Source organism: Myxine glutinosa, chromosome 1 (assembly GCF_964187855.1).
Source record: "Myxine glutinosa chromosome 1, kmMyxGlut1.1, whole genome shotgun sequence".
Taxonomy (NCBI): Eukaryota; Metazoa; Chordata; class Myxini; order Myxiniformes; family Myxinidae; genus Myxine; species Myxine glutinosa.
This window is the reverse complement of record NC_136261.1, coordinates 91,091,412-91,112,608: the sequence shown is the minus strand read 5'-3', so window position 1 is coordinate 91,112,608 and position 21,197 is coordinate 91,091,412. Positions and strand designations below refer to the sequence as shown.

Genomic DNA, 21,197 nt, shown 5'->3' with positions numbered 1-21,197 from the left:
CAGATCGGCAGTCTGCAGCCTCCTCACTCTCTGCAGACCTGGACAAAATCACAGACTGGGCAAACAAGTGGAACATGTCTTTCAATCCTGACAAATCTCACACTCTTACAATGTCTCTCCGAAAAGACCGACTGGACATCCCTCCCATCCACTTTCTGAATAATCCTCTCCAAGAAGTTCTGTCACTCAAGCTTTTGGGTCTCACTATCTGCCATGATCTTTCCTGGGAAAACCACATTTCAAATCTGGCCTCCAAAGCCAGTCGCCGACTCGGCATCCTCCGTCGTGCGAAGTCCTTCCTTGGCACACCTGAGCTCCTCACCACATACAAGGCTTTCATCCGCAGCTCAATGGAATACTGCTCTCCCCTCTGGGCTGGTGCTCCTGCCTCACACCTAGCTCGTCTTCACGCTGTTGAAACCAAAGCATTCAGAATCATTGGAATCTCCCGCGATGAAGCTAACTCCAAGGGCCTCTCACTCACTCACCGCAGGCAGGTTGGTGGTCTTTCCGTCTTCGACCGACTCCTCTCTGGCCTTGCCCCCCCAGCTCTCTCTGGGCTCTGTCCCGCAAATATTCCTACAGGTCGCACAAGATCTGCCTGCAACCCTCTTATGGTTATACTGCCAAAATCAAGACTCTCTGCTCACCTTCACTCCTTCATTCCTCTTTTCTCCCGCCTCTGGAACAAACTCCCTCACTCTCTTCAATCCCACTCCACCCTCCAGGTCTTTAAAACAGCTGTTCACCACCATCTCTTATCTTCCGCCATCCAAAACCTTGATCTTTCCTACCCCCGCTAATTTCACCCCAATTCCACTTTTTTGAAATACCAACTTCTGTCCTGGAAGTCCTTGGTGTCCTTGTGTTTTATACTTCTCCCCCCCCCCCCCCCCTTCCCACGCCTCCTCCCCCCAAGCCCTCTCCCTCCCACACATCTCCCTGCTCTCAAATGTTGTGTTGATGTGCTTCCCCTTCTCTCCCCATCTTGTCTTACGCTCCCTCTTTTTATATATCTTGTTTGTCTGGTTGATTTGTTTGTGAAGTAAATGTTAGCTCTTTCACGAGACTCGATTCAGTATACAAAAAAAAAAAAAAAAAAAAAAAACTGTTTAGATTTTGATGATTTGCGTCTGATATGATTCAACGGATGTTTATACAAATCGTTTAAAATTTAAAAAAAGCCTTCAATTTCTGATATTTTGCCTTTTCATTTGGGCCTACCAATTGAAGCCCCGCCTATAGGGCGGGTACCGTTGCTAGTATAGAAAATGGAGGGACTGTCTTTGAATACTGCCATGGGGAACACCTTCATCTATTTGCTTTGGCTGTGATGACTGCACTTCCACACTCACAACTATATATTCTTTTGTGTCAGTTATGACTCCTGGCATTTGAGAGGTGTCCCTTTGATTCAGATTGATATTAGCTTTACCATGTTTTTAAAATCTCATTTAACTCTTGGCTCTATGCTTGAATTCTGGCTATGATTGCATCTTCAGTAGAATAGTTCTGATGTAACTGAACTGAGCACCTACATGTAGTTCATTTGTTTTTGCATATCTGTTCTTCTTCTTTTGTATGCAGCATAAGGCTACGTAGTAGCATAATTGTCTGACGTGGCTATGCTGCTGATGCATTGCCCTCTGTCGGTTAGGACAGGAATTTGTAATTGTTCATGGTGCCAGCAATATATTGTGTACTCTTCGCGAATGACCGTGGGAACTTAAACATCCACCAATTAATGCCGTCAGATGGGATGCCAGTCTGAGGGACAGCACAACCAAATAATGAATCACCCTGCCTGTGAAACATTCGGATGACAGTTTATAGTTGGGCCTGGAGTCAAACACAGGCTGGACAGCGTAGAGGCGAGTGTGCGTACCTCTCGGCCATCCTGTCAGCCGACATATCTATGTTGTGAGATGGCATTGTGATCCCTCTGCAACTTTGCAGATTTGGAGTAGCTTGATTGAGTGATTCATACATAACTGTATCTGACACATCATCTTCGTGTACAGGTAATGGATTTAAAAAATGGAAACTCCAATGTAAAGTCACTTAATAGGGCGTTGGGCAACCACATGCGGCCAGTACAGCCTGTATGCACCGTTCCATTAAGTCCACCTGCATCTGGAATTCTGCAGGAGGTATGTGGCACCATTCTTCCACGAGAAAGTCAATCATCTCACACCTGTTTGGTGGAGATGGAAATTGCTGTCTCGGGCATCGTTCCAGAATATCCCATTAATTTATCCATTGGGTTCAGATCTGGAGACTGAGAAGGCCATGACATATGCATAACATCAGTGTCATGCTCATCAAACCATTGGGTGACCACACCTGCTCTGCGGATGGGGCATTGAGGGCTCGCCTCTTGCAGCCACGCTAGCCATAATTATAGGCAATCAAGAGTGTGTGGCATGTGGAAGCCGTTGCTTGATGTACCCTCATTCACTCAGATGTTTCCATTTTTTTTTGTCCATGATGTGTACACAGCATACACTTCCAGTTTTCTACAAATTTGGGTAGATTCCAAATGCTTTGCTATTTGACCAAAGGTATAGTCAGCTTCTTAGTACAGAACTCTATCGGGGATGTTATAAGTGCATGCAGCCTTTCTTATCTCTTGTGCTGTCAGATCCTTAATGTCATTAATGAGGGTAGAAAAGATGATGATTTTGGCCGAAGAACGATCTGAGATGGTGATGAACAGCTGTCTTGAAGTCCTGGAAGGAAGAATGAGATTGAAGAGGATGTGGAATTTGGTTGCATAGGCAGGGAAAAAAGGAACAAATGAGTGGAGGTGAGCAGTTATCTTGGATTTAGCTAGCTTCACCAGAAGGGAGTTGATGGTGGACCATGTGCACCCTGCTGAAACCTGAGGGAGGGAGTGGAAGACAAAGCACGAAGAGGGTAGAGGGTACAAGACCAGGAAGGAGGTGGTAAAAGACAGAGAGACCACCAACCTGTCTGTGATGATGAAACTATCGGCTCATAGACAGCGTCATCGTGGGAGATTACAATAATCTTAAAGGCCTTGGTTTCCACGGCATCATGCTGAGCAAGATGTGAGGCAGGGGAGCCGTTCGAGAGAACAGATCAGTACTCCATCAAGCTGCAGATGAAGGCCTTGTAGGTGGATAGAGGTTCAGGTGTGCTGGAAGCTGCTTTTCTTCTAAAGAAGGACTTTGTGCGAAGGAGGATGCCAAGTCGGGAGCTGGTTTTGGAGGCCAACTTTGAAATGTGGTTTGCCCAAGAAAGATTATGGCAGATAGTGAGATTCAGGAGTTTGAATGACTGAACTTCCTCATGGGTATTAGTAAGAAAGTAGATTTGAGGGTTTGTCAGACGGTCCTTTCGGAGAGCGATAGTGAGACTGAGATTTGGCAGGATTGAAAGAAGTATTCCAAGTGTATCCATCAGCTTGTGATTTTATCAAGGTTTGAAGAGAGGGAAGAGGCCGCAGCCAGCCTGTTTGTAGGATGCGGGATGTCATGGCAGAGGGTGGAGTCATCAGCAAATGGATAAAGATTTTCCATACAGTCAGAGAGATTGTTAATGAAGATCGGGAATAGGACTGGGCCAAGAACACTGCCTTGGGGAACTCTAACCTTGACAGGAAGAAGGCATCAAAGGATTCCGTTGAGTGTCACACATTGGCTACGAGAGAAGAGGAAGTCAGTAAGCCATGTGTTGAGTTGGCCTTGGAAGCAATAGGCAGAGAGTATACCAGTTGCTCTTCGTAGTATCGCTTTCTACGTTCATTATTTAATTAAGGTTAGTGTTCTCGTCTGATTATGATTGAGGATTGAGGTATTTGCTGGGCTGTTTTAGATGGTGGTGGTGGTGGTTGTTGTGGTATACTTTGCTGCTGCTTCTTTGTCCACATCAGCTCATGGGTGCTCATTTTTGGACTGTCTCATATCTGTTCACTCAGCATGATGGTAGTTCCATAATATGTGACGCAGACCGTATTTGATGTGCAGAATGAGAATTTGTCTCTTGAAAGAATGTGCTGTAGTCATTCCTTCAGATGCTATTGTGAAAATACGTTTCTGCAATGGGTACAGAGTTGATTATGAGGTCAAGTAGTGTCCTTCCTTCTGCCTTCTATTATTATTATTATTATTATTTTAATGTTGAAGGCTTGAGTCACGGACTATATAGTCCTCATCGAGGCCAGGCTTTAAATAAAAGAGCTGCATTGATAGAAAAGTGAAGAAAGAGAGAATAGTCGAAGAGTTTTTGATGAAGTAAAAAAAAATCTGCTTTTTGAAAAGGGGAAGGTCATAAGTGTTATTTTGACTCTTTCAGTTTTCTTGGATGTCGAAAAATATCTGTCTGAAAGGAAGTAAATGCCAGTATTTGGTTTCTCAGAGATTACCTGGTCTTGTTTGACCTGTAACCTGGAAAGTATATTAACTGTGATGTTGTTGAGGATTGTCAAAGCCATTTATGTCCAAGTGTGTATAAGCACTGCCTCTTATGGATTTCACTTGATGTTGAAACATCAAATATCCTTGGAGGGTCAAATCAGAATGTGGAATATTGTTTGGTAAATTTTCTTCAGACTAACTGTTGGGCTGCTGCTTGACTCGTCTGAAAGAGAGTTTTCACAACTTTTCCACGAGTCCCCAAGTGTTCTTATGGAGTTTGTCATGGTTGTTCCTTGCTCAGTTGTGCATGTCTGTGGCTCATCCAGTTTCCAGGCGATTCCTTGCAGTTCTTTTCATTTTTTTAATTTTTTTTTTAATTTTTTTTTTTACATGATATAAGACTCATAGTGGAATCTCCCATTCTATTCTTGATCCTCCATCTTTGTTCAATCCTCATCCTTTATTCCTCTCCTGTTACCATTTTCAGTGTCGTGGGCGACCATCTGTGCTTCCAGATCCAGCATTTGATCCACAACGTGATGCGGCTGTCCTGCGGAAGGCGATGCGTGGTTTTGGTAAGGAAAGCATTCTATCTGTCTGATGGTCAAAATTGTTTCGATGTTGAAACATGTAAGTATTTGTTTGGAAAAGATTCTCACTTTTTATCTTTCTAAGATTCATTATTAAGTCAGAAATCAACCTCAAATGCATTCAAGACTTCCTTCTCCCCATCTGTGCTCCCAGAACTAGGGGAGAAGTTTTATCCAGATAACTTTCGTATTAAATAGACTTTATTTTGTGAAGGACATAATGTAAGTCGGGTATATTAATACGTAACTTAGAATAGCAGGTGATTATGTTCACGAAAGAAGTGAAAAGTTGTTTGCTCTTCCAGTTGAACACCATCAGCATTAAGCGATCAAATTCAGTGTTTTTAAAGATGGTAATTCACATTGAAATTCATTGTTTATTTGTTACTTGCAAAATTGAAGATTTTTCAAATATATTGGTCGGTTGACTTTGTTACTCTGTCTGTTTGTTTGTCTGTTTCACTCGCCTGCAGGTCACGATTCCAAACCGATCATCCTGAAACTTTCCAAGTTGTAGAGATAGTCACAAGTGAGAAAAACTATTGATTTTGAGGTCAAATTTCTAAAATCTTTATTTTTCATCCAATGGACATTAAAATTAATCAGCAATTGCATAGTGCCTCAGTGAATTCTGAAACCAACTATTTTTGAAGTTAAAAGGGCAAAGGCCAACGCAAGATCAAACTTCTAAAATCAATTTTCATCCGATTCACCCGAAAATTAAATGATGGCATGTGCATCACTGAATTGGGAAATCAACTATTTTTTGGTGTCAAAAGGTCAACTCAAGGTCAAGCTTCTAAAATCATAAATGATTGTCTGAAAAATTATCAATTTTCATCCTAGTGACTTGAAAATTAAACAATTGCAAAGTGCATCACTGAATTGGGATGGCAAGTATTTTTGAGGTAAAAAGGTCAAAGGTCAACTCAAGGTCGAACTTCTAAAAGCATCAATTTTCATCTGAAAAATAATCAATTTTCATCCGATTCACCTGAACTTTGATTAAGATCATTAATTTTAATGTTAATTAAATGTACAATTTGATGTATCCATGGAACCTTTTTTGGGGGTGGGGGAGGTGGATTTTGCAAGTATCGTGCTCTGCAAGACGGCTTTCTTGTTTCGTTTTGATGATTTGTGCTTTTCTAAAACTAGAGCGTTCATAGAACACCTTATCCCACACAGTCCTGAGAAAAACAAGACACGAAAAAGGTTTTTCTAACTTGCTTATTGCGTTTCCGAACACGATCTATATTTTCTATGAGCCCCCATTTTTGCTGAATCCTGATATTCCCCAACACCAAGAGCGAGCGGCAAATTTGATTGGTTGAGATGATGTAAAATGGTGTAATGCTTTGTCTGCATAATTACTGCTAAATGGAAGCGTTTTGAAAGTGCCAAAAAGGCAATTTGTGTTCTGCAGTGTTCACATGCAGTCATGGTCAAAAATATTGACACTCTTGCACTTCTTTCAAATAACTCACAATTTTCTTTTAAAATAGGTTGAAATTGACAAAAGTATTTGATCTCCACGATTCTTTATTTCACTGTTAATATTACAGAACCTTTGTTTTTGATTCAGAACTTAATATATCCTTTTAAATCAGAAAATAAAAAGAAATGGCATTGAAAAAATTATTAAACCCTGGACTTAATATTTGGTAGCACAACCTTTGGACAAAATAGCTGCAGTCAAACACTTCCTATAGCCATGAATGAGCTTCCTACACCTCTCTACTTGCAGTTTGGACCACTCTTCTTGTGCAAACTGCTCCAGTTCTCCCAGATTTGAAGGGTGCTTTCTCCCAAATGCTGTTTTCAGATCTCCCCACAGGTGTTCAATGGGATTTAGATCTGGACTCATTGCTGGCCCCTTCAGAACAGTCCAGCATGTTGTATTGAACCATTCCTGGGTGCTTTTTGAAGTGTGTTTTGGGTCATTCTCCTGCTGCAAGACCCATGACCTTCGACGGAGACCCAGCTTTCTGACACTGGGTTGAACATTGTACTCCAAAATGCCTTGGTAATCTCCTGATTTCATGATGCCATGCACACATTCAAGGCACCCAGTGCCAGAGGCACCACAGCATCCCCAAAACATAACAACCTCCTCCATGTTTGACTGTAGGGAAGGTGTTCTTTTCTTTGAAGACTTCATTTTGTTTTCTGTAAACAGAGATGATGTGCTTTACCAAAAAGCTCTAACTTGGTCTCATCTGTCTGCAGGACATTCTCCCAGAAGGATTTTGGCTTGTTCAGGTGTGTTTTGGCAAACTCCTGTCAGGCTTTCTTATGTCTCTCTCTCTCAGCAGTGGGGTCCTCCTGGGTCTCCTACCATCGAAATCCCTTTCATCGATTTGGCGACGGATGGTGCGAGTTGAAACTGTCGTACCTTGTTTCTGAAGGTCAGCTTGAATGTGCTTGGCAGTTGATCGAGGTGCTTTCTCCACCATTCAAACAATCCTTCGTTGCAAACTTCGATCTAGTTTTCTCTTGCGGCCATGTCCTTGGAGGTTGGCTACAGTGCCATGGGCCTTTAACCTCCTGATAGCATTGCGTACGGTGGACACAGCAACATCAGGGCCTCTGGATATGGACTTGTAGCCTTGAGATTGTCCATGCTTGGCTACAATTTTGTGTCTGACCTCCTCAAACAATTCTCTGGTTTTCTTTCTTTTATCCATGCTCATTGCAGTGCACACAGTGACACAAAACAGCAAAATGACTCCTTTTCTCTCTTCAAACTGTTGAATAAGTGATTTTTATATTGCAGGCACCTGCACCTCACCACAGGTGAGTTCAATTCCAAAGTGAAGGAGAATCACCTGATTGAAATCTAATTATTTCTAAACTTCTTAGAGGTGCCAATAATATTGTCCGGGCCATTTTAAGATTTCTGTGTGGAATAAGCTATGATTTAGTAATTTTTTCACCATTTTTTTGTTTTGTTCCACTACAAACCAAAGAAATACATATGTGGATACCAAAATATTTTTTTATTTCAACAATTTTCTGGAAGAAATGGTGCATTATTTGATAAAAGTACAAGGGTGCCAATATCTTTGGCCACGACTGTATATAATTCATTTCAAATATAGTAGAGTTTAAAGGCTGTTGAAGAAAAATTAAAAACTTTTTTTTTTAAATTCACCGGCATTGTTACACCGTATTTTACACCACCTTATTGCACACGTTACATTAGTTATTCATGCCAGTTGTTTGTATCCTTTATGATATCCATAAAAACAGTGAGTTTCCTGTTTGGAATGATTTTCCATTTTGTTTGACTTCTATAGGTCATCATGACTTCTATAGGGTTGGTTTTCTAAGGCTTATATCAAAATATTAACTTATATCAAATGTCTTTTAAGATGAAAGCGCGATGACGTCACCACGTCACGCGGCACGAATGGGTCCATTGTGCACGCTTTCGTTTTATTTCCAAATTAAAATCTGTTTTCACTTTTGCCGTAAAAATGGCATCAGTGCATCGAATGTGGTATCTTATTTGGTGAAATTCGGTCGATTTGAAGTGGTGAAAATAAAATGTGATCGTGGAAAATCATAGCGAGGGGCCATTTTGAATCGGTTTTCGATTATTGCACCGGATTATTGCACCCTCCCATCACCCTCCCATCACCCTCCCCCATCACCCTCCCCCATCACCCTCCCATCACCCTGCCCCATCACCCTGCCCCATCACCCTCCCCCATCACCCTGCCATCACCCTGCCATCACCCTCCCATCACCCTGCCATCACCCTCCCATCACCCTCCCATCACCCTCCCATCACCCTTTATTGGACCATTTGACTTCTATAGCGTTCGTTTTCTAAGGCTTATATCAAGATATTAATTTATATCAAATAAATCTTTTAAGGTGAAAGCGCGATGACGTCACCACGTCACGCGGCACGAATGCACGCCTGTGTCGTCGGAGGTATTGACTTCTATAGGGTTGGTTTTCTAAGGCTTATATCAAAATATTAACTTATATCAAATAAATATTTTAAGGTGAAAGCGCGATGACGTCACCACGTCACGCGGCACGAATGCGCGCCTATGTCGTTGGAGGTATTGATTTATATAGGGTTGGTTTTCTAAGGCTGTAGGCCGCACCTCATTTTGTCAAATAAAGTGGTATTCGGGTGGTTCCGGTATTTGGGACCGCAGGGACGGAAAGTGCAGGTACGGGGTGCTTGGCACTCCCCAGCCGGCCCGCTCTGAAGGTTCGGATCGGGACACCGGGATTCATTCCGGTCGCCCGGTCGGCCCGGAGGTGGGGGTGCGCGGCCTGTCACGTAACGTCAAAACAAACGGCCTACCGGGGCCGCCCAAAAGTCGGGCGTGAGGGGCGCGTCCACTAATGGAACGCCTCTCGCTTCCCAGATCGAGGGCCACGTGGTCAGGAGAACCTCGTCCCTTCGGGTTGCCCTGCCATCCCGCCATGGGCGCTGGCAGGGTGTACTTCAAACTAAGCTTAAGTGTCAAGTGTTAAGTTCCTCCTTGCCCTCGCAAGGGAAAGGCTAGGGTCAAGCTCTTCCAAATTTCCAAACACTAGAAATCGGATGTCTCAAATTAATTAACTAATTTGTTAATACATCTCAGTCGCCCGCGACCTCTCTAGCGCGGGCGTCGAACCAGTTCATTTCCGGGCGACCGGGCCGAGTATCGGCTCGGCCGTGGCCGAAGCCGTTGATTCCGCCGTAGCACGCTAACGCGTAGGCTCGCGCGTCCCTGGTCCGCCGGGGCTCCGCGGGTGTCCTACCGTGCCCACGTCGCCATGCTTCCTGAATAAGAGAGTCAGACGTGGTGCCCGGGGACGGAGTTCGCTGTCTAAACATGGTAGCGCTAGGCCAGTGGGACCGCCGGGACCCACGTGCACTCACAAGTTGTTATGCGCGTGGGCGGCAGTATCACACCGGGGCGCCCAAACGCTCCCCGGCTAAAGTTCATCCTGGAAGCGCCCGCATTGTGCGGACAAACCCCACCGAGTCAAGGGCCACGTGGTCAGGAGAACCTCGTCCCTTCCGGTCACACTGTGCCTATCGGCCGGCCTCGAAGACCGAAATTGTGACGGTGTCACCCGAAAAATGTCGTTGGAGGTATTGACTTCTATAGGGTTGGTTTTCTAAGGCTTATATCAAAATATTAACTTATATCAAATAAGTCTTTTAAGGTGGAAGCGCGATGACGTCACCGCATCACGCGGCACGAATGGTTCCATTGTGCACGCTTTCGTTTTATTTCCAAATTAAAATCTGTTTTCACTTTTGCCGTAAAAAGGACATCAGTGCATCGAGTGTGGTATCTTATTTGGTGAAATTCGGTCGATTTGAAGTGGTGAAAATAAAATGTGATCGTGGAAAATCGTAGCGAGGGGCCATTTTGAATCGGTTTTCGACTATTGCACCGGATTATTGCACCCTCCCATCACCCTGCCCCATCACCCTGCCCCATCACCCTCCCCCATCACCCTGCCATTACCCTGCCATCACCCTCCCATCACCCTCCCATCACCCTCCCATCACCCTCCCACCACCCTCCCATCACCCTCCCATCACCCTCCCATCACCCTTTATTGGACCAATTGACTTCTATAGGGTTGGTTTTCTAAGGCTTATATCAAAATATTAACTTATATCATATGTCTTTTAAGACGAAAGCGCGATGATGTCACCACGTCACGCGGCACGAATGCGCGCCTGTGTCGTTGGAGGTATTGACTTCTATAGGGTTGGTTTTCTAAGGCTTATATCAAAATATTAACTTATATCAAATAAGTCTTTTTAAGGTGAAAGCGCGATGACGTCACGCGGCACGAATGCGCGCCTATGTCGTTGAAGGTATTGACTCATATAGGGGTGGTTTTCTAAGGCTGTAGGCCGCACCTCATTTTGTCGAATAAAGTGGTATTCGGGTGGTTCCGGTATTTGGGACCGCAGGGACGGAAAGTGCAGGTACGGGGTGCTTGGCACTCCCCAGCCGGCCCGCTCTGAAGGTTCGGATCGGGACACCGGGATTCATTCCGGTCGCCCGGTCGGCCCGGAGGTGGGGGTGCGGGGCCTGTCACGGAACGTCAAAACAAACGGCCTGCCGGGGCCGCCCAAAAATCGGGCGTGAGGGGCGCGTCCACTAATGGAACGCCTCTCGCTTCCCAGATCGAGGGCCACGTGGTCAGGAGAACCTCGTCCCTTCTGGTTGCCCTGCCGTCCGACCGGGAGCGCTGGCAGGGTGTACTTCAAACTAAGCTTAAGTGTTAAGTTCCTCCTTGCCCTCGCAAGGGAAAGGCTAGGGTCAAGCTCTTCCAAATTTCCAAACACTAGAAATCGGACGTCTCAAATTAATTAATTATTTGTTAATACATCTCAGTCGCCCGCGACCTCTCTAGCGCGGGCGTCGAACCAGTTCATTTCCGGGCGACCGGGGCCGAATATGGGCCCGGCCGTGGCCGAAGCCGTTGATTCCGCCGTAGCACGCTAACGCGTAGGCTCGCGCGTCCCTGGCCCGCCGGGGCTCCGCGGGTGTCCTACCGTGCCCGGCACTGCTGATCTCTCAAACTTCCTGGAGTAGGTGCCGGTGCCCGGGGACGGAGTTCGCTGTCTAAACATGGTAGCGCTAGGCCAGTGGGACCGCCGGGACCCACATGCACTCACAAGGTGTTCTGCGCGTGGGCGGCAGTATCAGACCGGGGCGCCCAAACGCTCCCCGGCTAAAGTTATCCTGAAAGCGCCCACATTGTGCGGACAAACCCCACCGAGTCGAGGGCCACGTGGTCAGTAGAACCTCGTCCCTTCCGGTCACACTGTGCCTATCGGCCGGCCTCGAAGACCGAAACTGTGACGGTGTCACCCGAACACCCCCATTTCGGGTGACACCGTCACAATTTCGGTCTTCGAGGCCGGCCGATAGGCACAGTGTGACCGGAAGGGACGAGGTTCTCCTGACCACGTGGCCCTTGACTTGGTTTGTCCGCACAATGTGGGCGCTTTCAGGATGAACTTTAGCCGGGGAGCGTTTGGGCGCCCCGGTGTGATACTGCCGCCCACGCGCATAACAACTTGTGAGTGCACGTGGGTCCCGGCGGTCCCACTGGCCTAGCGCTACCATGTTTAGACAGCGAACTCCGTCCCCGGGCACCGGCACCTACTCCCGGAAGTTTGAGAGATCAGCAGTGCCGGGCACGGTAGGACACCCGCGGAGCCCCGGCGGACCGGGGACGCGCGAGCCTACGCGTTAGCGTGCTACGGCGGAATCAACGGCTTCGGCCACGGCCGGGCCGATACTCGGCCCGGTCGCCCGGAAATGAACTGGTTCGACGCCCGCGCTAGAGAGGTCGCGGGCGACTGAGATGTATTAACAAATGAGTTAATTAATTTGAGATGTGCGATTTCTAGTGTTTGGAAATTTGGAAGAGCTTGACCCGAGCCTTTCCCTTGTGAGGGCAAGGAGGAACTTAACACTTGACACTTAAGCTTAGTTTGAAGTACACTCTGCCAGCGCCCACGGCGGGACGGCAGGGCAACCAGAAGGGACGAGGTTCTCCTGACCACGTGGCCCTCGATCTGGGAAGCGAGAGGCGTTCCATTAGTGGACGCGCCCCTCACGCCCGACTTTTGGGCGGCCCCGGCAGGCCGTTTGTTTTGACGTTCCGTGACAGGCCCCGCACCCCCACCTCTGGGCCGACCGGGCGACCGGAATGAATCCCGGTGTCCCGATCCGAACCTTCAGAGCGGGCCGGCTGGGGAGTGCCAAGCACCCCATACCTGCACTTTCCGTCCCTGCGGTCCCAAAAACCGGAACCACCCGAATACCACTTTATTCGACAAAATGAGGTGCGGCCTACAGCCTTAGAAAACCAACCCTAAATAAGTCAATACCTCCAACGAGAGGGTGGTGGGAGGGTGATGGCAGGGTGATGGCAGGGTGATGGCAGGGTGATGGCAGGGTGATGGGGGAGGGTGATGGGACAGGGTGATGGGGCAGGGTGATGGGGCAGGGTGATGGGAGGGTGCAATAATCCGGTGCAATAATCGAAAACCGATTCAAAATGGCCCCTCGCTACGATTTTCCACGATCACATTTTATTTTCACCACTTCAAATCGACCGAATTTCACCAAATAAGATACCACATTCGATGCACTGATGTCATTTTTACGGCAAAAGTGAAAACAGATTTTAATTTGGAAATAAAACGAAAGCGTGCACAATGGACCCATTCGTGCCGCGTGACGTGGTGACGTCATCGCGCTTTCATCTTAAAAGACATTTGATATAAGTTAATATTTTGATATAAGCCTTAGAAAACCAACCCTATAGAAGTCAATACCTCCAACGACGCAGGTGCGCATTCGTGCCGCGTGACGTGGTGACGTCATCGCGCTTTCATCTTAAAAGACATTTGATATAAGTTAATATTTTGATATAAGCCTTAGAAAACCAACCCTATAGAAGTCAGTACCTCCAACGACACAGGCGCGCATTCGTGCCGCGTGACGTGGTGACGTCATCACACTTTCACCTCAAAAGACCCATTTGATATAAGTTAATATTTTGATATAAGCCTTAGAAAACCAACCCTATATAAGTCAATACCTCCAACGATACAGGTGCGCATTCGTGCCGCGTGACGTGGTGACGTCGTCGCGCTTTCACCTCAAAAGATTTATTTGATATAAGTTAATATTTTGAATAACTCGGTCAATACCAGTCCGAATTTCGCCAAATAAAGGTTCCCGTTATCCACAGATACCCCTGTATCCTCCTAGAGGCGAAGTCAGGATGAATTTCGCAAAAAATAAAGTCCTGCGGCAACGAAAATTTAGCATGGGGTTTTCCTATGTAAATTTACCCTGAAGTAATTTTACCGAAAATCCTGGAAATTTCGCGGGGCCAGTTTCTGTCGAGTGTTAAGACGTACTAGCGACTGCGAAATCCGGAATCAGAATTAAAATCCGAGCCTCCGTTAGCTCTAAGGGCCCCCCAAAACAAATCGCATATATTCCTAATGAAAAAACTTCGAAGCTCCTAAATCCCGAATCTCAGACCATCCGATGTCAATCCATATATCCACACCTCGCTACGAACGTTATGCATCTAATGATAAGCATAAGAACCATCAAAAAATATTTTAAAACCACTTTATTGGACAAAATGAGGTGCGGCCTAGCATCTAGTCGAGACCAAGTCACCCAGGCCGACCACCCATTCCGACCCCAAATTCCTCATCGACGATAACTAAACAATATATTATATGACTCGCACCATACATACCTCCTTCTAGATCTTGTTCTTGTCTTGATATACTCACTCAGACTCACCCTATCACGACTGAGTTCTCTCAGCTCTTCCAAATGGCGTCCGCTCCGCCTCGTGTCCAGTCCAACTCCGAGCTCTTCTTCTTCGAAAGACCTTCGACACTCATGGCGGGGGCGTGATGACGTCACTGCGCTTCAGTCTTAGAAAACTAAGGGCGTGATGACGTCACTGCACTTCAGTCTTAGAAAACTAATTTTTATATAAGTTAATATTTTCAATAACTCCTAGAGGCGAAGTCGGGATGAATTTCGTAATAAAAATAAAGTCCTTCGGCGACGGAAATTTAACCCGGCGTTTTCCTATGTAACTTTACCCTGAGGTAATTTTACCAAAAATCCCCGAAATTTCACGGGTCCAGCCCTATTGAGTGCCTGCGGCCACTCAAGTCCCCCCACAGAGTCGGGCTAGAGTCAAGCTCAAAAGGGGTTTTCTTTCCCCACTGATTCCGCCAAGCCCGTTCCCTTGGCTGTGGGTTCGCTGTCAAAGAATACGTAGGGAGAGATGGACAATGACCTTGTGAGCTGAGAGTAGTTTTGATGTTTCAAGGAATGACTTGGACTAACAGGATTCTTGCTCTGCAGCTTGATTTAGAGGCCATCTTAGCTATACAGTATAGTCAGCACTGGAGAGGCCATGGCTGATAGTGAGGCTGAAAGGTTCAAGAGAATGAAACTCCTCCAGTGGCTGACCATGGAAATAGATGGGTGGGTTCATGTGGCAATCCTTCCAGAGCAAGAGGGTGAGACAGAGATTAGACATTATTATTGGTACCCAACTTTTGTTAATGAATATATGAGCATGTTATTTGATAACCTCACACACATTCCCCATATGTGGAAATTGTGATTAGTATGTGCACAAAGTCCTAAACTGTCCTCTATTAATTCCCATACCCTCCCCCATTTCCCACCACCATCCTCACACCTGAGAAATAACATTAAGGTGTACAACTTCTAAGACCTTCAAATAACCAAAATGAAATTTTGTAGGTACAAAAAAAAGACAAATTTAGCTAGCCCAATATCTAAAATTGCTTTGAAGCACACATTCGATAGTCTGCCAAGTTTTATGCTTTTGCACAATTCTGCAAAAAAAATCTTTCTTTTCTTTATTGGTGTCCGTTAACGATTTGACGTTTGTCAAAACGCAAGCTGAAAACACGTACTCTGGTTAATGTATTGACTTGTGATGGCATTTTTGGTGCCATGCTGACACTGAATGTAGAGTTACACTGTTCGCCTATTTACCTGAGATTTGTGCATGCAGTTAGATGCTTGCTCAATCAATGCAATGGCATGTTGCCCTATTTCTTGCATTTATAGGAACAGATGAAAAAGCCATTATTGATGTCCTTGCACGACGCAGCAACCAGCAGCGCCAGCAAGTGCTCCTTGCATTTAAGACTGCATATGGCAAGGCAAGGCAATTTTTACCATATTTATTTCCAGAAGTGTGAGGTAGGTAATTATCTCAAATATGCAAAATGTATAAAATAATAATTAACACAGCAAAATTAACACATATCTGCCGTTTGGCAGATATGTCAGACATTTGATAATTAGCAAGTTTCTGGCTTTCCACAATATCACGTTATTCTTCCATGAGCCCAATTTAGTATACATAAAGAAATTGTATTCGTCAATTTCAAGATGAATGCAAAAATGAAAAAAATTGTTGGAAGGGAGTTTACGTTGGGAGAGTGTGGAGGGAGGGTCCATATAAAAGAGGCGGAAGCTCCCTCAGTGGGCTCAGGAGCAGAGCTGAGCTCCGCTTCTCTTTCCGAAGAACTTTGTGGGATCTTTAATGTCCACCAACTAATGCCGGCAGATGGGACACCCTGTTTAATGTCCATCAGAGGGACAACATACATTGATGAATCACCCCGACTGTGAAACAATGGGATGACAGTTTGGATGTTACTGGGATGGGATTCAAACCCAGGTTAGACAGCTTAGAGGCGAGTGTGCGTACTTCGAGGCCATCCTGCCAGCCCAACAACTCACTGAAGCCTCTCACCACGTTTACCCTTTTGTCCAGACCTCTCGAGTGCCAGTGCCTTCTTTTCCTTTTCCCCTCACATGCCTGTCCTCAGTATACGTCATACATCATGGCATATATTGTGTGTATATGTATATGGCAGGATTTAAGGAACCTCGCTGTGAAAGAGAGAGAGAAAAAAATTAAGGTTACAAGTGACTTATTAGCAATAAAAAATATAATTTTCAAATTTAGTACCAGATTACCCTTCAGTGTGTAGAATCAGAATTCAACACAAAAAAAACAGAAAAAATATGTTAAAGTACTGCACTAATATATTGAATATTCAGCATATATGTACCTTGGGATTTATTTGTTTACCATGGCAACGGTGTGCAATGCTTCCAAACATTGCCATTTCTACACCATTTTGAGCAAAAAGTTCATATTTTTTTTCCCCTCGCAATCTGAAGCGGATACCCCTACCTGCAATTGGAGCATTCAAACACCGTCCTTTGGGCTATTTATAGCATGTGCACATCACACAACAACAATGCATACAGTAAATGTGGTGTCTGTGAGGACATTGTGTACAGTGCATCACCAAATTGTGTACGGTGCATCACCAAATTGTGTACGGTGCATCGCCGAATTGTGTGCAGTGCCCCACCAAATTGTGTACAGTGCACCGCCAAATTGTTTACAGTGCACTGCCAAATTGTGTACAGTGCATCGTCAAATTGTTTACAAGCAAAATCATGATTAACATGTTTCTTTTCAAAGCGCATATGATTCCGCAATCAAAAATCATGAGCGAAACTTAAAACACGTTTATCTCAGAATCTATATTATTACGGATTTTTAATCATAAATTTTGAAGCAGAAGAGCAGTGTGCTTCAAATTTGGCTCAGTTCATCTTTTCAGTGTATCAAATGTCCTGAACTATAAAGAATGAGATCCCAACTTTTTAAAACTCTTTTTTTTAAGTGAGTACCTATCTTTGTATGATTTCTTTTTTCTGACGAGGTAAAGTGTATATCCTTCACTTCAGAAGGATTTTCTAAAATATCCTTCACCTGATGTTTTTTCTAGGATCTGCTGAAGGAGCTTGAATCTGAGCTGTCAGGGAACTTTTTAACAGTGGTACTGGGCCTCATGCAAACACCTGCACGTTTTGCTGTTCTCCAACTCGATGAAGCCATGAAGGTAAACCCCCAACATTTTCTCGAATTTTCTTTCAACCCAATTAACATTTCAACCCATTAACCATTAAGAAACCAGAATAAATCTTAAAACGCATCCCTGGGAACATTACCACAAACGAACTACAGTTGGAGGCTGAACTCAATGACGATCCTGAAAAGAGCACTTGGAAAAAAAACTCCGAGAACAACACAACTTCACAACTTAGCCCATGAATCGCAATCCTTCACCGAAGTGGGGGTGGATACTTAGAGTCCTGGGACGACTACATTCCACCTTCTGAAACCAAAAATATGGAGATAACAACCAACGACACACACTGCCTTTTATTATTATACATAATAAATTATGAATAAGAAATTGCAGAACTTGCTCTGCCCTGAATTTGGAGCTTATTCTCCATATACAGACACAATCACAAAACTACTTAATTATTATCGTTTTTGTCCCAATGGGACATAAGGCCACTACAAGCTTTCTCCATTTATCTCTAAATCACAATACTAACATTTGATAAGTAATGTGTATTTGTTTGTCCAGGGGACAGGCACGAATGAAAAATGTCTCATTGAGATCTTGGCATCTTGCTCCAGTGAGGAGATCAACGACATCAAGAAGGTGTATAAGACAGGTAAGTGTACGCAGGCATTTCTTAAACGCAGGCATTTCTGTACAACTTCTTAAAGTGAGCCCTTAGAAATCGAAATTTCAAAAAAACAAAGGGGAAAAAAAAGTTTCAAAAAACAAAGAAATATATACTTATTCCCGTTGCTGGTGCGAGGTTTCGTGATTCTGACACTCGTCATCTCAGTGCTGCGTTATTCAAGATGAAAGAGGGCAGAACGATGTCAGTGCTGTGAAGTGCTGTAGATAAAAGTTGGGTGCACCATTATGATCCTGAGAGTAAGACGGTCAATGGAGTACCACCACAAAGGATCACCAGATCCGATTTGGCTCTGTCAGATTTTCATCTCTTCCCTAAACTTAAGGAACACCTTCGTTGAGAACATTTTCCTTCTGATTATGATGCCAAGGCCACTGTAAAGCGTTGGTTAAGTTAGCAGAATGCAGAAGTTCTATCTTGACAGCATCACAAAACTACTTGAATGTTGGCAAGAAATGTGTAGTCCGCAGAAGTGATTGTGTTGAGAAATAAATATGCACCTTGGCAGAACAAAGATTGGTGTTTGTATCTGTGTTTGTTTCATTCGAATATCTTTACCTGGAGAAATAGAATAGGAGGCAATACATGTCATAAAGGTGGCGGGGTCATTTTAGCGAAGTCAAAGGCAAGCCATCGCAAATCCCCATGCTTCCCACCTAAAAAAAGTTGAAAGATGGCAAAAGGTTCCATCAGGATTGACTCGATATCAAATTTAGTTTAATTTTTTTTCTCGTTTTGACCCCTGTCACCCTAAGTCCCCATCCCCTGGGGCATGAACTGGGTGTCAAATCAAAAATAAATAATCATTACGTATTTCATCTGTCCAACCCCCCCCACCCCCCTACTCCCCTCAATGTTAATTTCATATACCAGGTTTCATTAAATAACGTTTTAAAATGTGTCTGTGATTGCATTTTATGGTATTTGGGGGCGCTGCCAAAAATGATACTGCTCTTACACCATTGTGCCATGTGGTGATCGTAATTATCAAGCTTTGTGAAATTCTCCCCAACTGTTTAGGCGGTGATGCGTGAAGGATGAACAGACCGACCAAATTACTATATCCCCCTTTTTTCTTTTTTTTTTACAAAAACCATGGGGATAATTGTACTTGAGTTTTACATCCACTGCTAAAAGGAAAAGTGTGTGCATGTGTGTGGGTTTTTTTGTGTGGTTGTGTTTTGCTACCGCAACCCCGAGTTGTATTAACAGGAAATGATACGAACCCGACACCTCTCATCCACGATAGTTCTCATATTCCAATATTTCCTTAAGTCCGATTTGCATTCAGGAACAGAACAAATATGGTTAACTATTTTGAAATTGCTTCCCTTTCATTTAAATTCTGAAAATTATGATTTAAAGACTATTTGAATCATATATTTGTGCAGGTTAAATTTCCCGTCGAGGCAAACCAAGTCACTGTAAACACACAAACACACAGCGCATGTGCGCAAGGCCTAGTTTACCATTCATATGTCATTTTCAAAGTCCCATATTGTTGAAGGAATGGTGCAGCCTTCATTCCAAACACTCGTTTTTGGCACGAGGAATGTGCAGAACATCTGATTGAAAGTTTCGCCGAAACATAATGGCCTCGTGCAATAATCTTTCAGCATCTGCAACTCATGCACCATTAGGTTTTTATAGGTGACACCAGGCATTCTGAGCAAATTTGAAATCGTCTTTCTGAGATATCAGTGTGTGGATCATCCAAAAGAACCACTGTGATTACATTTATTTAACATTCCATTACAATGCTACATCTGTCAGAAAATGAGAAGAATCAAATCATTGCACTCCTTCAAGCAAGGTCTTCCATTAAGCATGTCACAAGGCTCTTTATCATGAGGAGAGGAACTGTTTATGATCTCAGATGTTATTGGAGATATACCACAAAGTGGAGATCCCAGGATAACGACTCCCATTCAGGACCGATATATCGACACGATCCATGCATGCAATTGGTTTCAAACTTCCCAGAGTGCTGGACCTTTCAGGGAAAGTGTCAACACCATCTTGAGGCGTCTCCATGATTCAGGGGTCCATGCTCATCGTCCTCTGCAGCATCCAAGACTTGCCCCGCAACGCATCCACTAGGGTGGTCCAAAAATGCAAAAAAATCACTTTTTTATCTGGATTTTGATGCTCTATTGGATTATTGTTAGAAATGGTCTAAATCATTCACCCAAAAAATATTTTGCATCTGAGTCATCTATAAACTCATACACACTCAACATATAAATTTGTCATTTTGGTCAATTTTAATGAAAATCGTCCATGTTGAGAGGCTTACAAAGACTTTAGAAATATTTTTTTCCTAAATAATGTCATTGATGGTACAATGTACATACCCCTGTGAAGTCCTCATGGTTGAAACATGAGTCAGACATGTATGAACATGTTTCAAACATGTTTCAAGCATTGTCAAACATGTTTCGACCATGATGATTTCACAGTCACACTCACAGGTGCATGCAAAAAGTCATGAACCACAAAATGGCTTAGTACAATAGTGCATGTACTTTTTCCACCTAGGTTGCTATTGGATTGTTCTCGCCATATTTCAATTGAAGTGTGTATGAGTTTCTAGATGGAATTGAGCGAAAATATTTGGTGGGTGAATGTTTTAGACCATTTCTAACAATAATCCAGTAGAGCATCAAAATCGGAGAGATCGATGTTTTTTGGACCACCCTAGACTAGCATCCACGCATACTTGCAGTGTTCAAATCTGCACGTCCAATGGGCAAATGTTATGTTCAGTGACTAATTCAGGTTTCACCTTGAAATGTGTGGTGGCCATGCACAGGGTCTGTAGAAGACGCAATGATTGATTAATGTCTGTCTGTGTCCAGGAAGAGCAAATTTTGGATGTGCAAGTGTCATGATGTGGGATGGTATTGCTGAAACGTTTTCACACCAACTTCGTCTGTAGCCATGGAAATCTGATGGCAGATCGATACATTAATGAGATCTTACAGCAACATATCGGTGTTGCCTACCCTTCAACCACATGGTCCAAGAATCATATTGTCATGTCGCCAGTGATTAAGATCACG

The 21,197-nt window shown here is 44.2% G+C and overlaps 1 protein-coding gene across 1 annotated transcript in view; it reads left to right on the top strand.

The window, feature by feature from the left end:
* The window catches only part of LOC137426151 (annexin A4), a 97,736-nt gene that overhangs the window by 53,710 nt on the left and 22,829 nt on the right, over positions 1–21,197 (top strand). The window contains exons 6-9 of the mRNA XM_068114846.2: positions 4,867–4,954; positions 15,613–15,707; positions 17,361–17,474; positions 18,012–18,102. Coding sequence (XP_067970947.2) covers positions 4,867–4,954; positions 15,613–15,707; positions 17,361–17,474; positions 18,012–18,102 — 388 coding nt within the window. The remainder of the gene's footprint in view (positions 1–4,866; positions 4,955–15,612; positions 15,708–17,360; positions 17,475–18,011; positions 18,103–21,197) is intronic.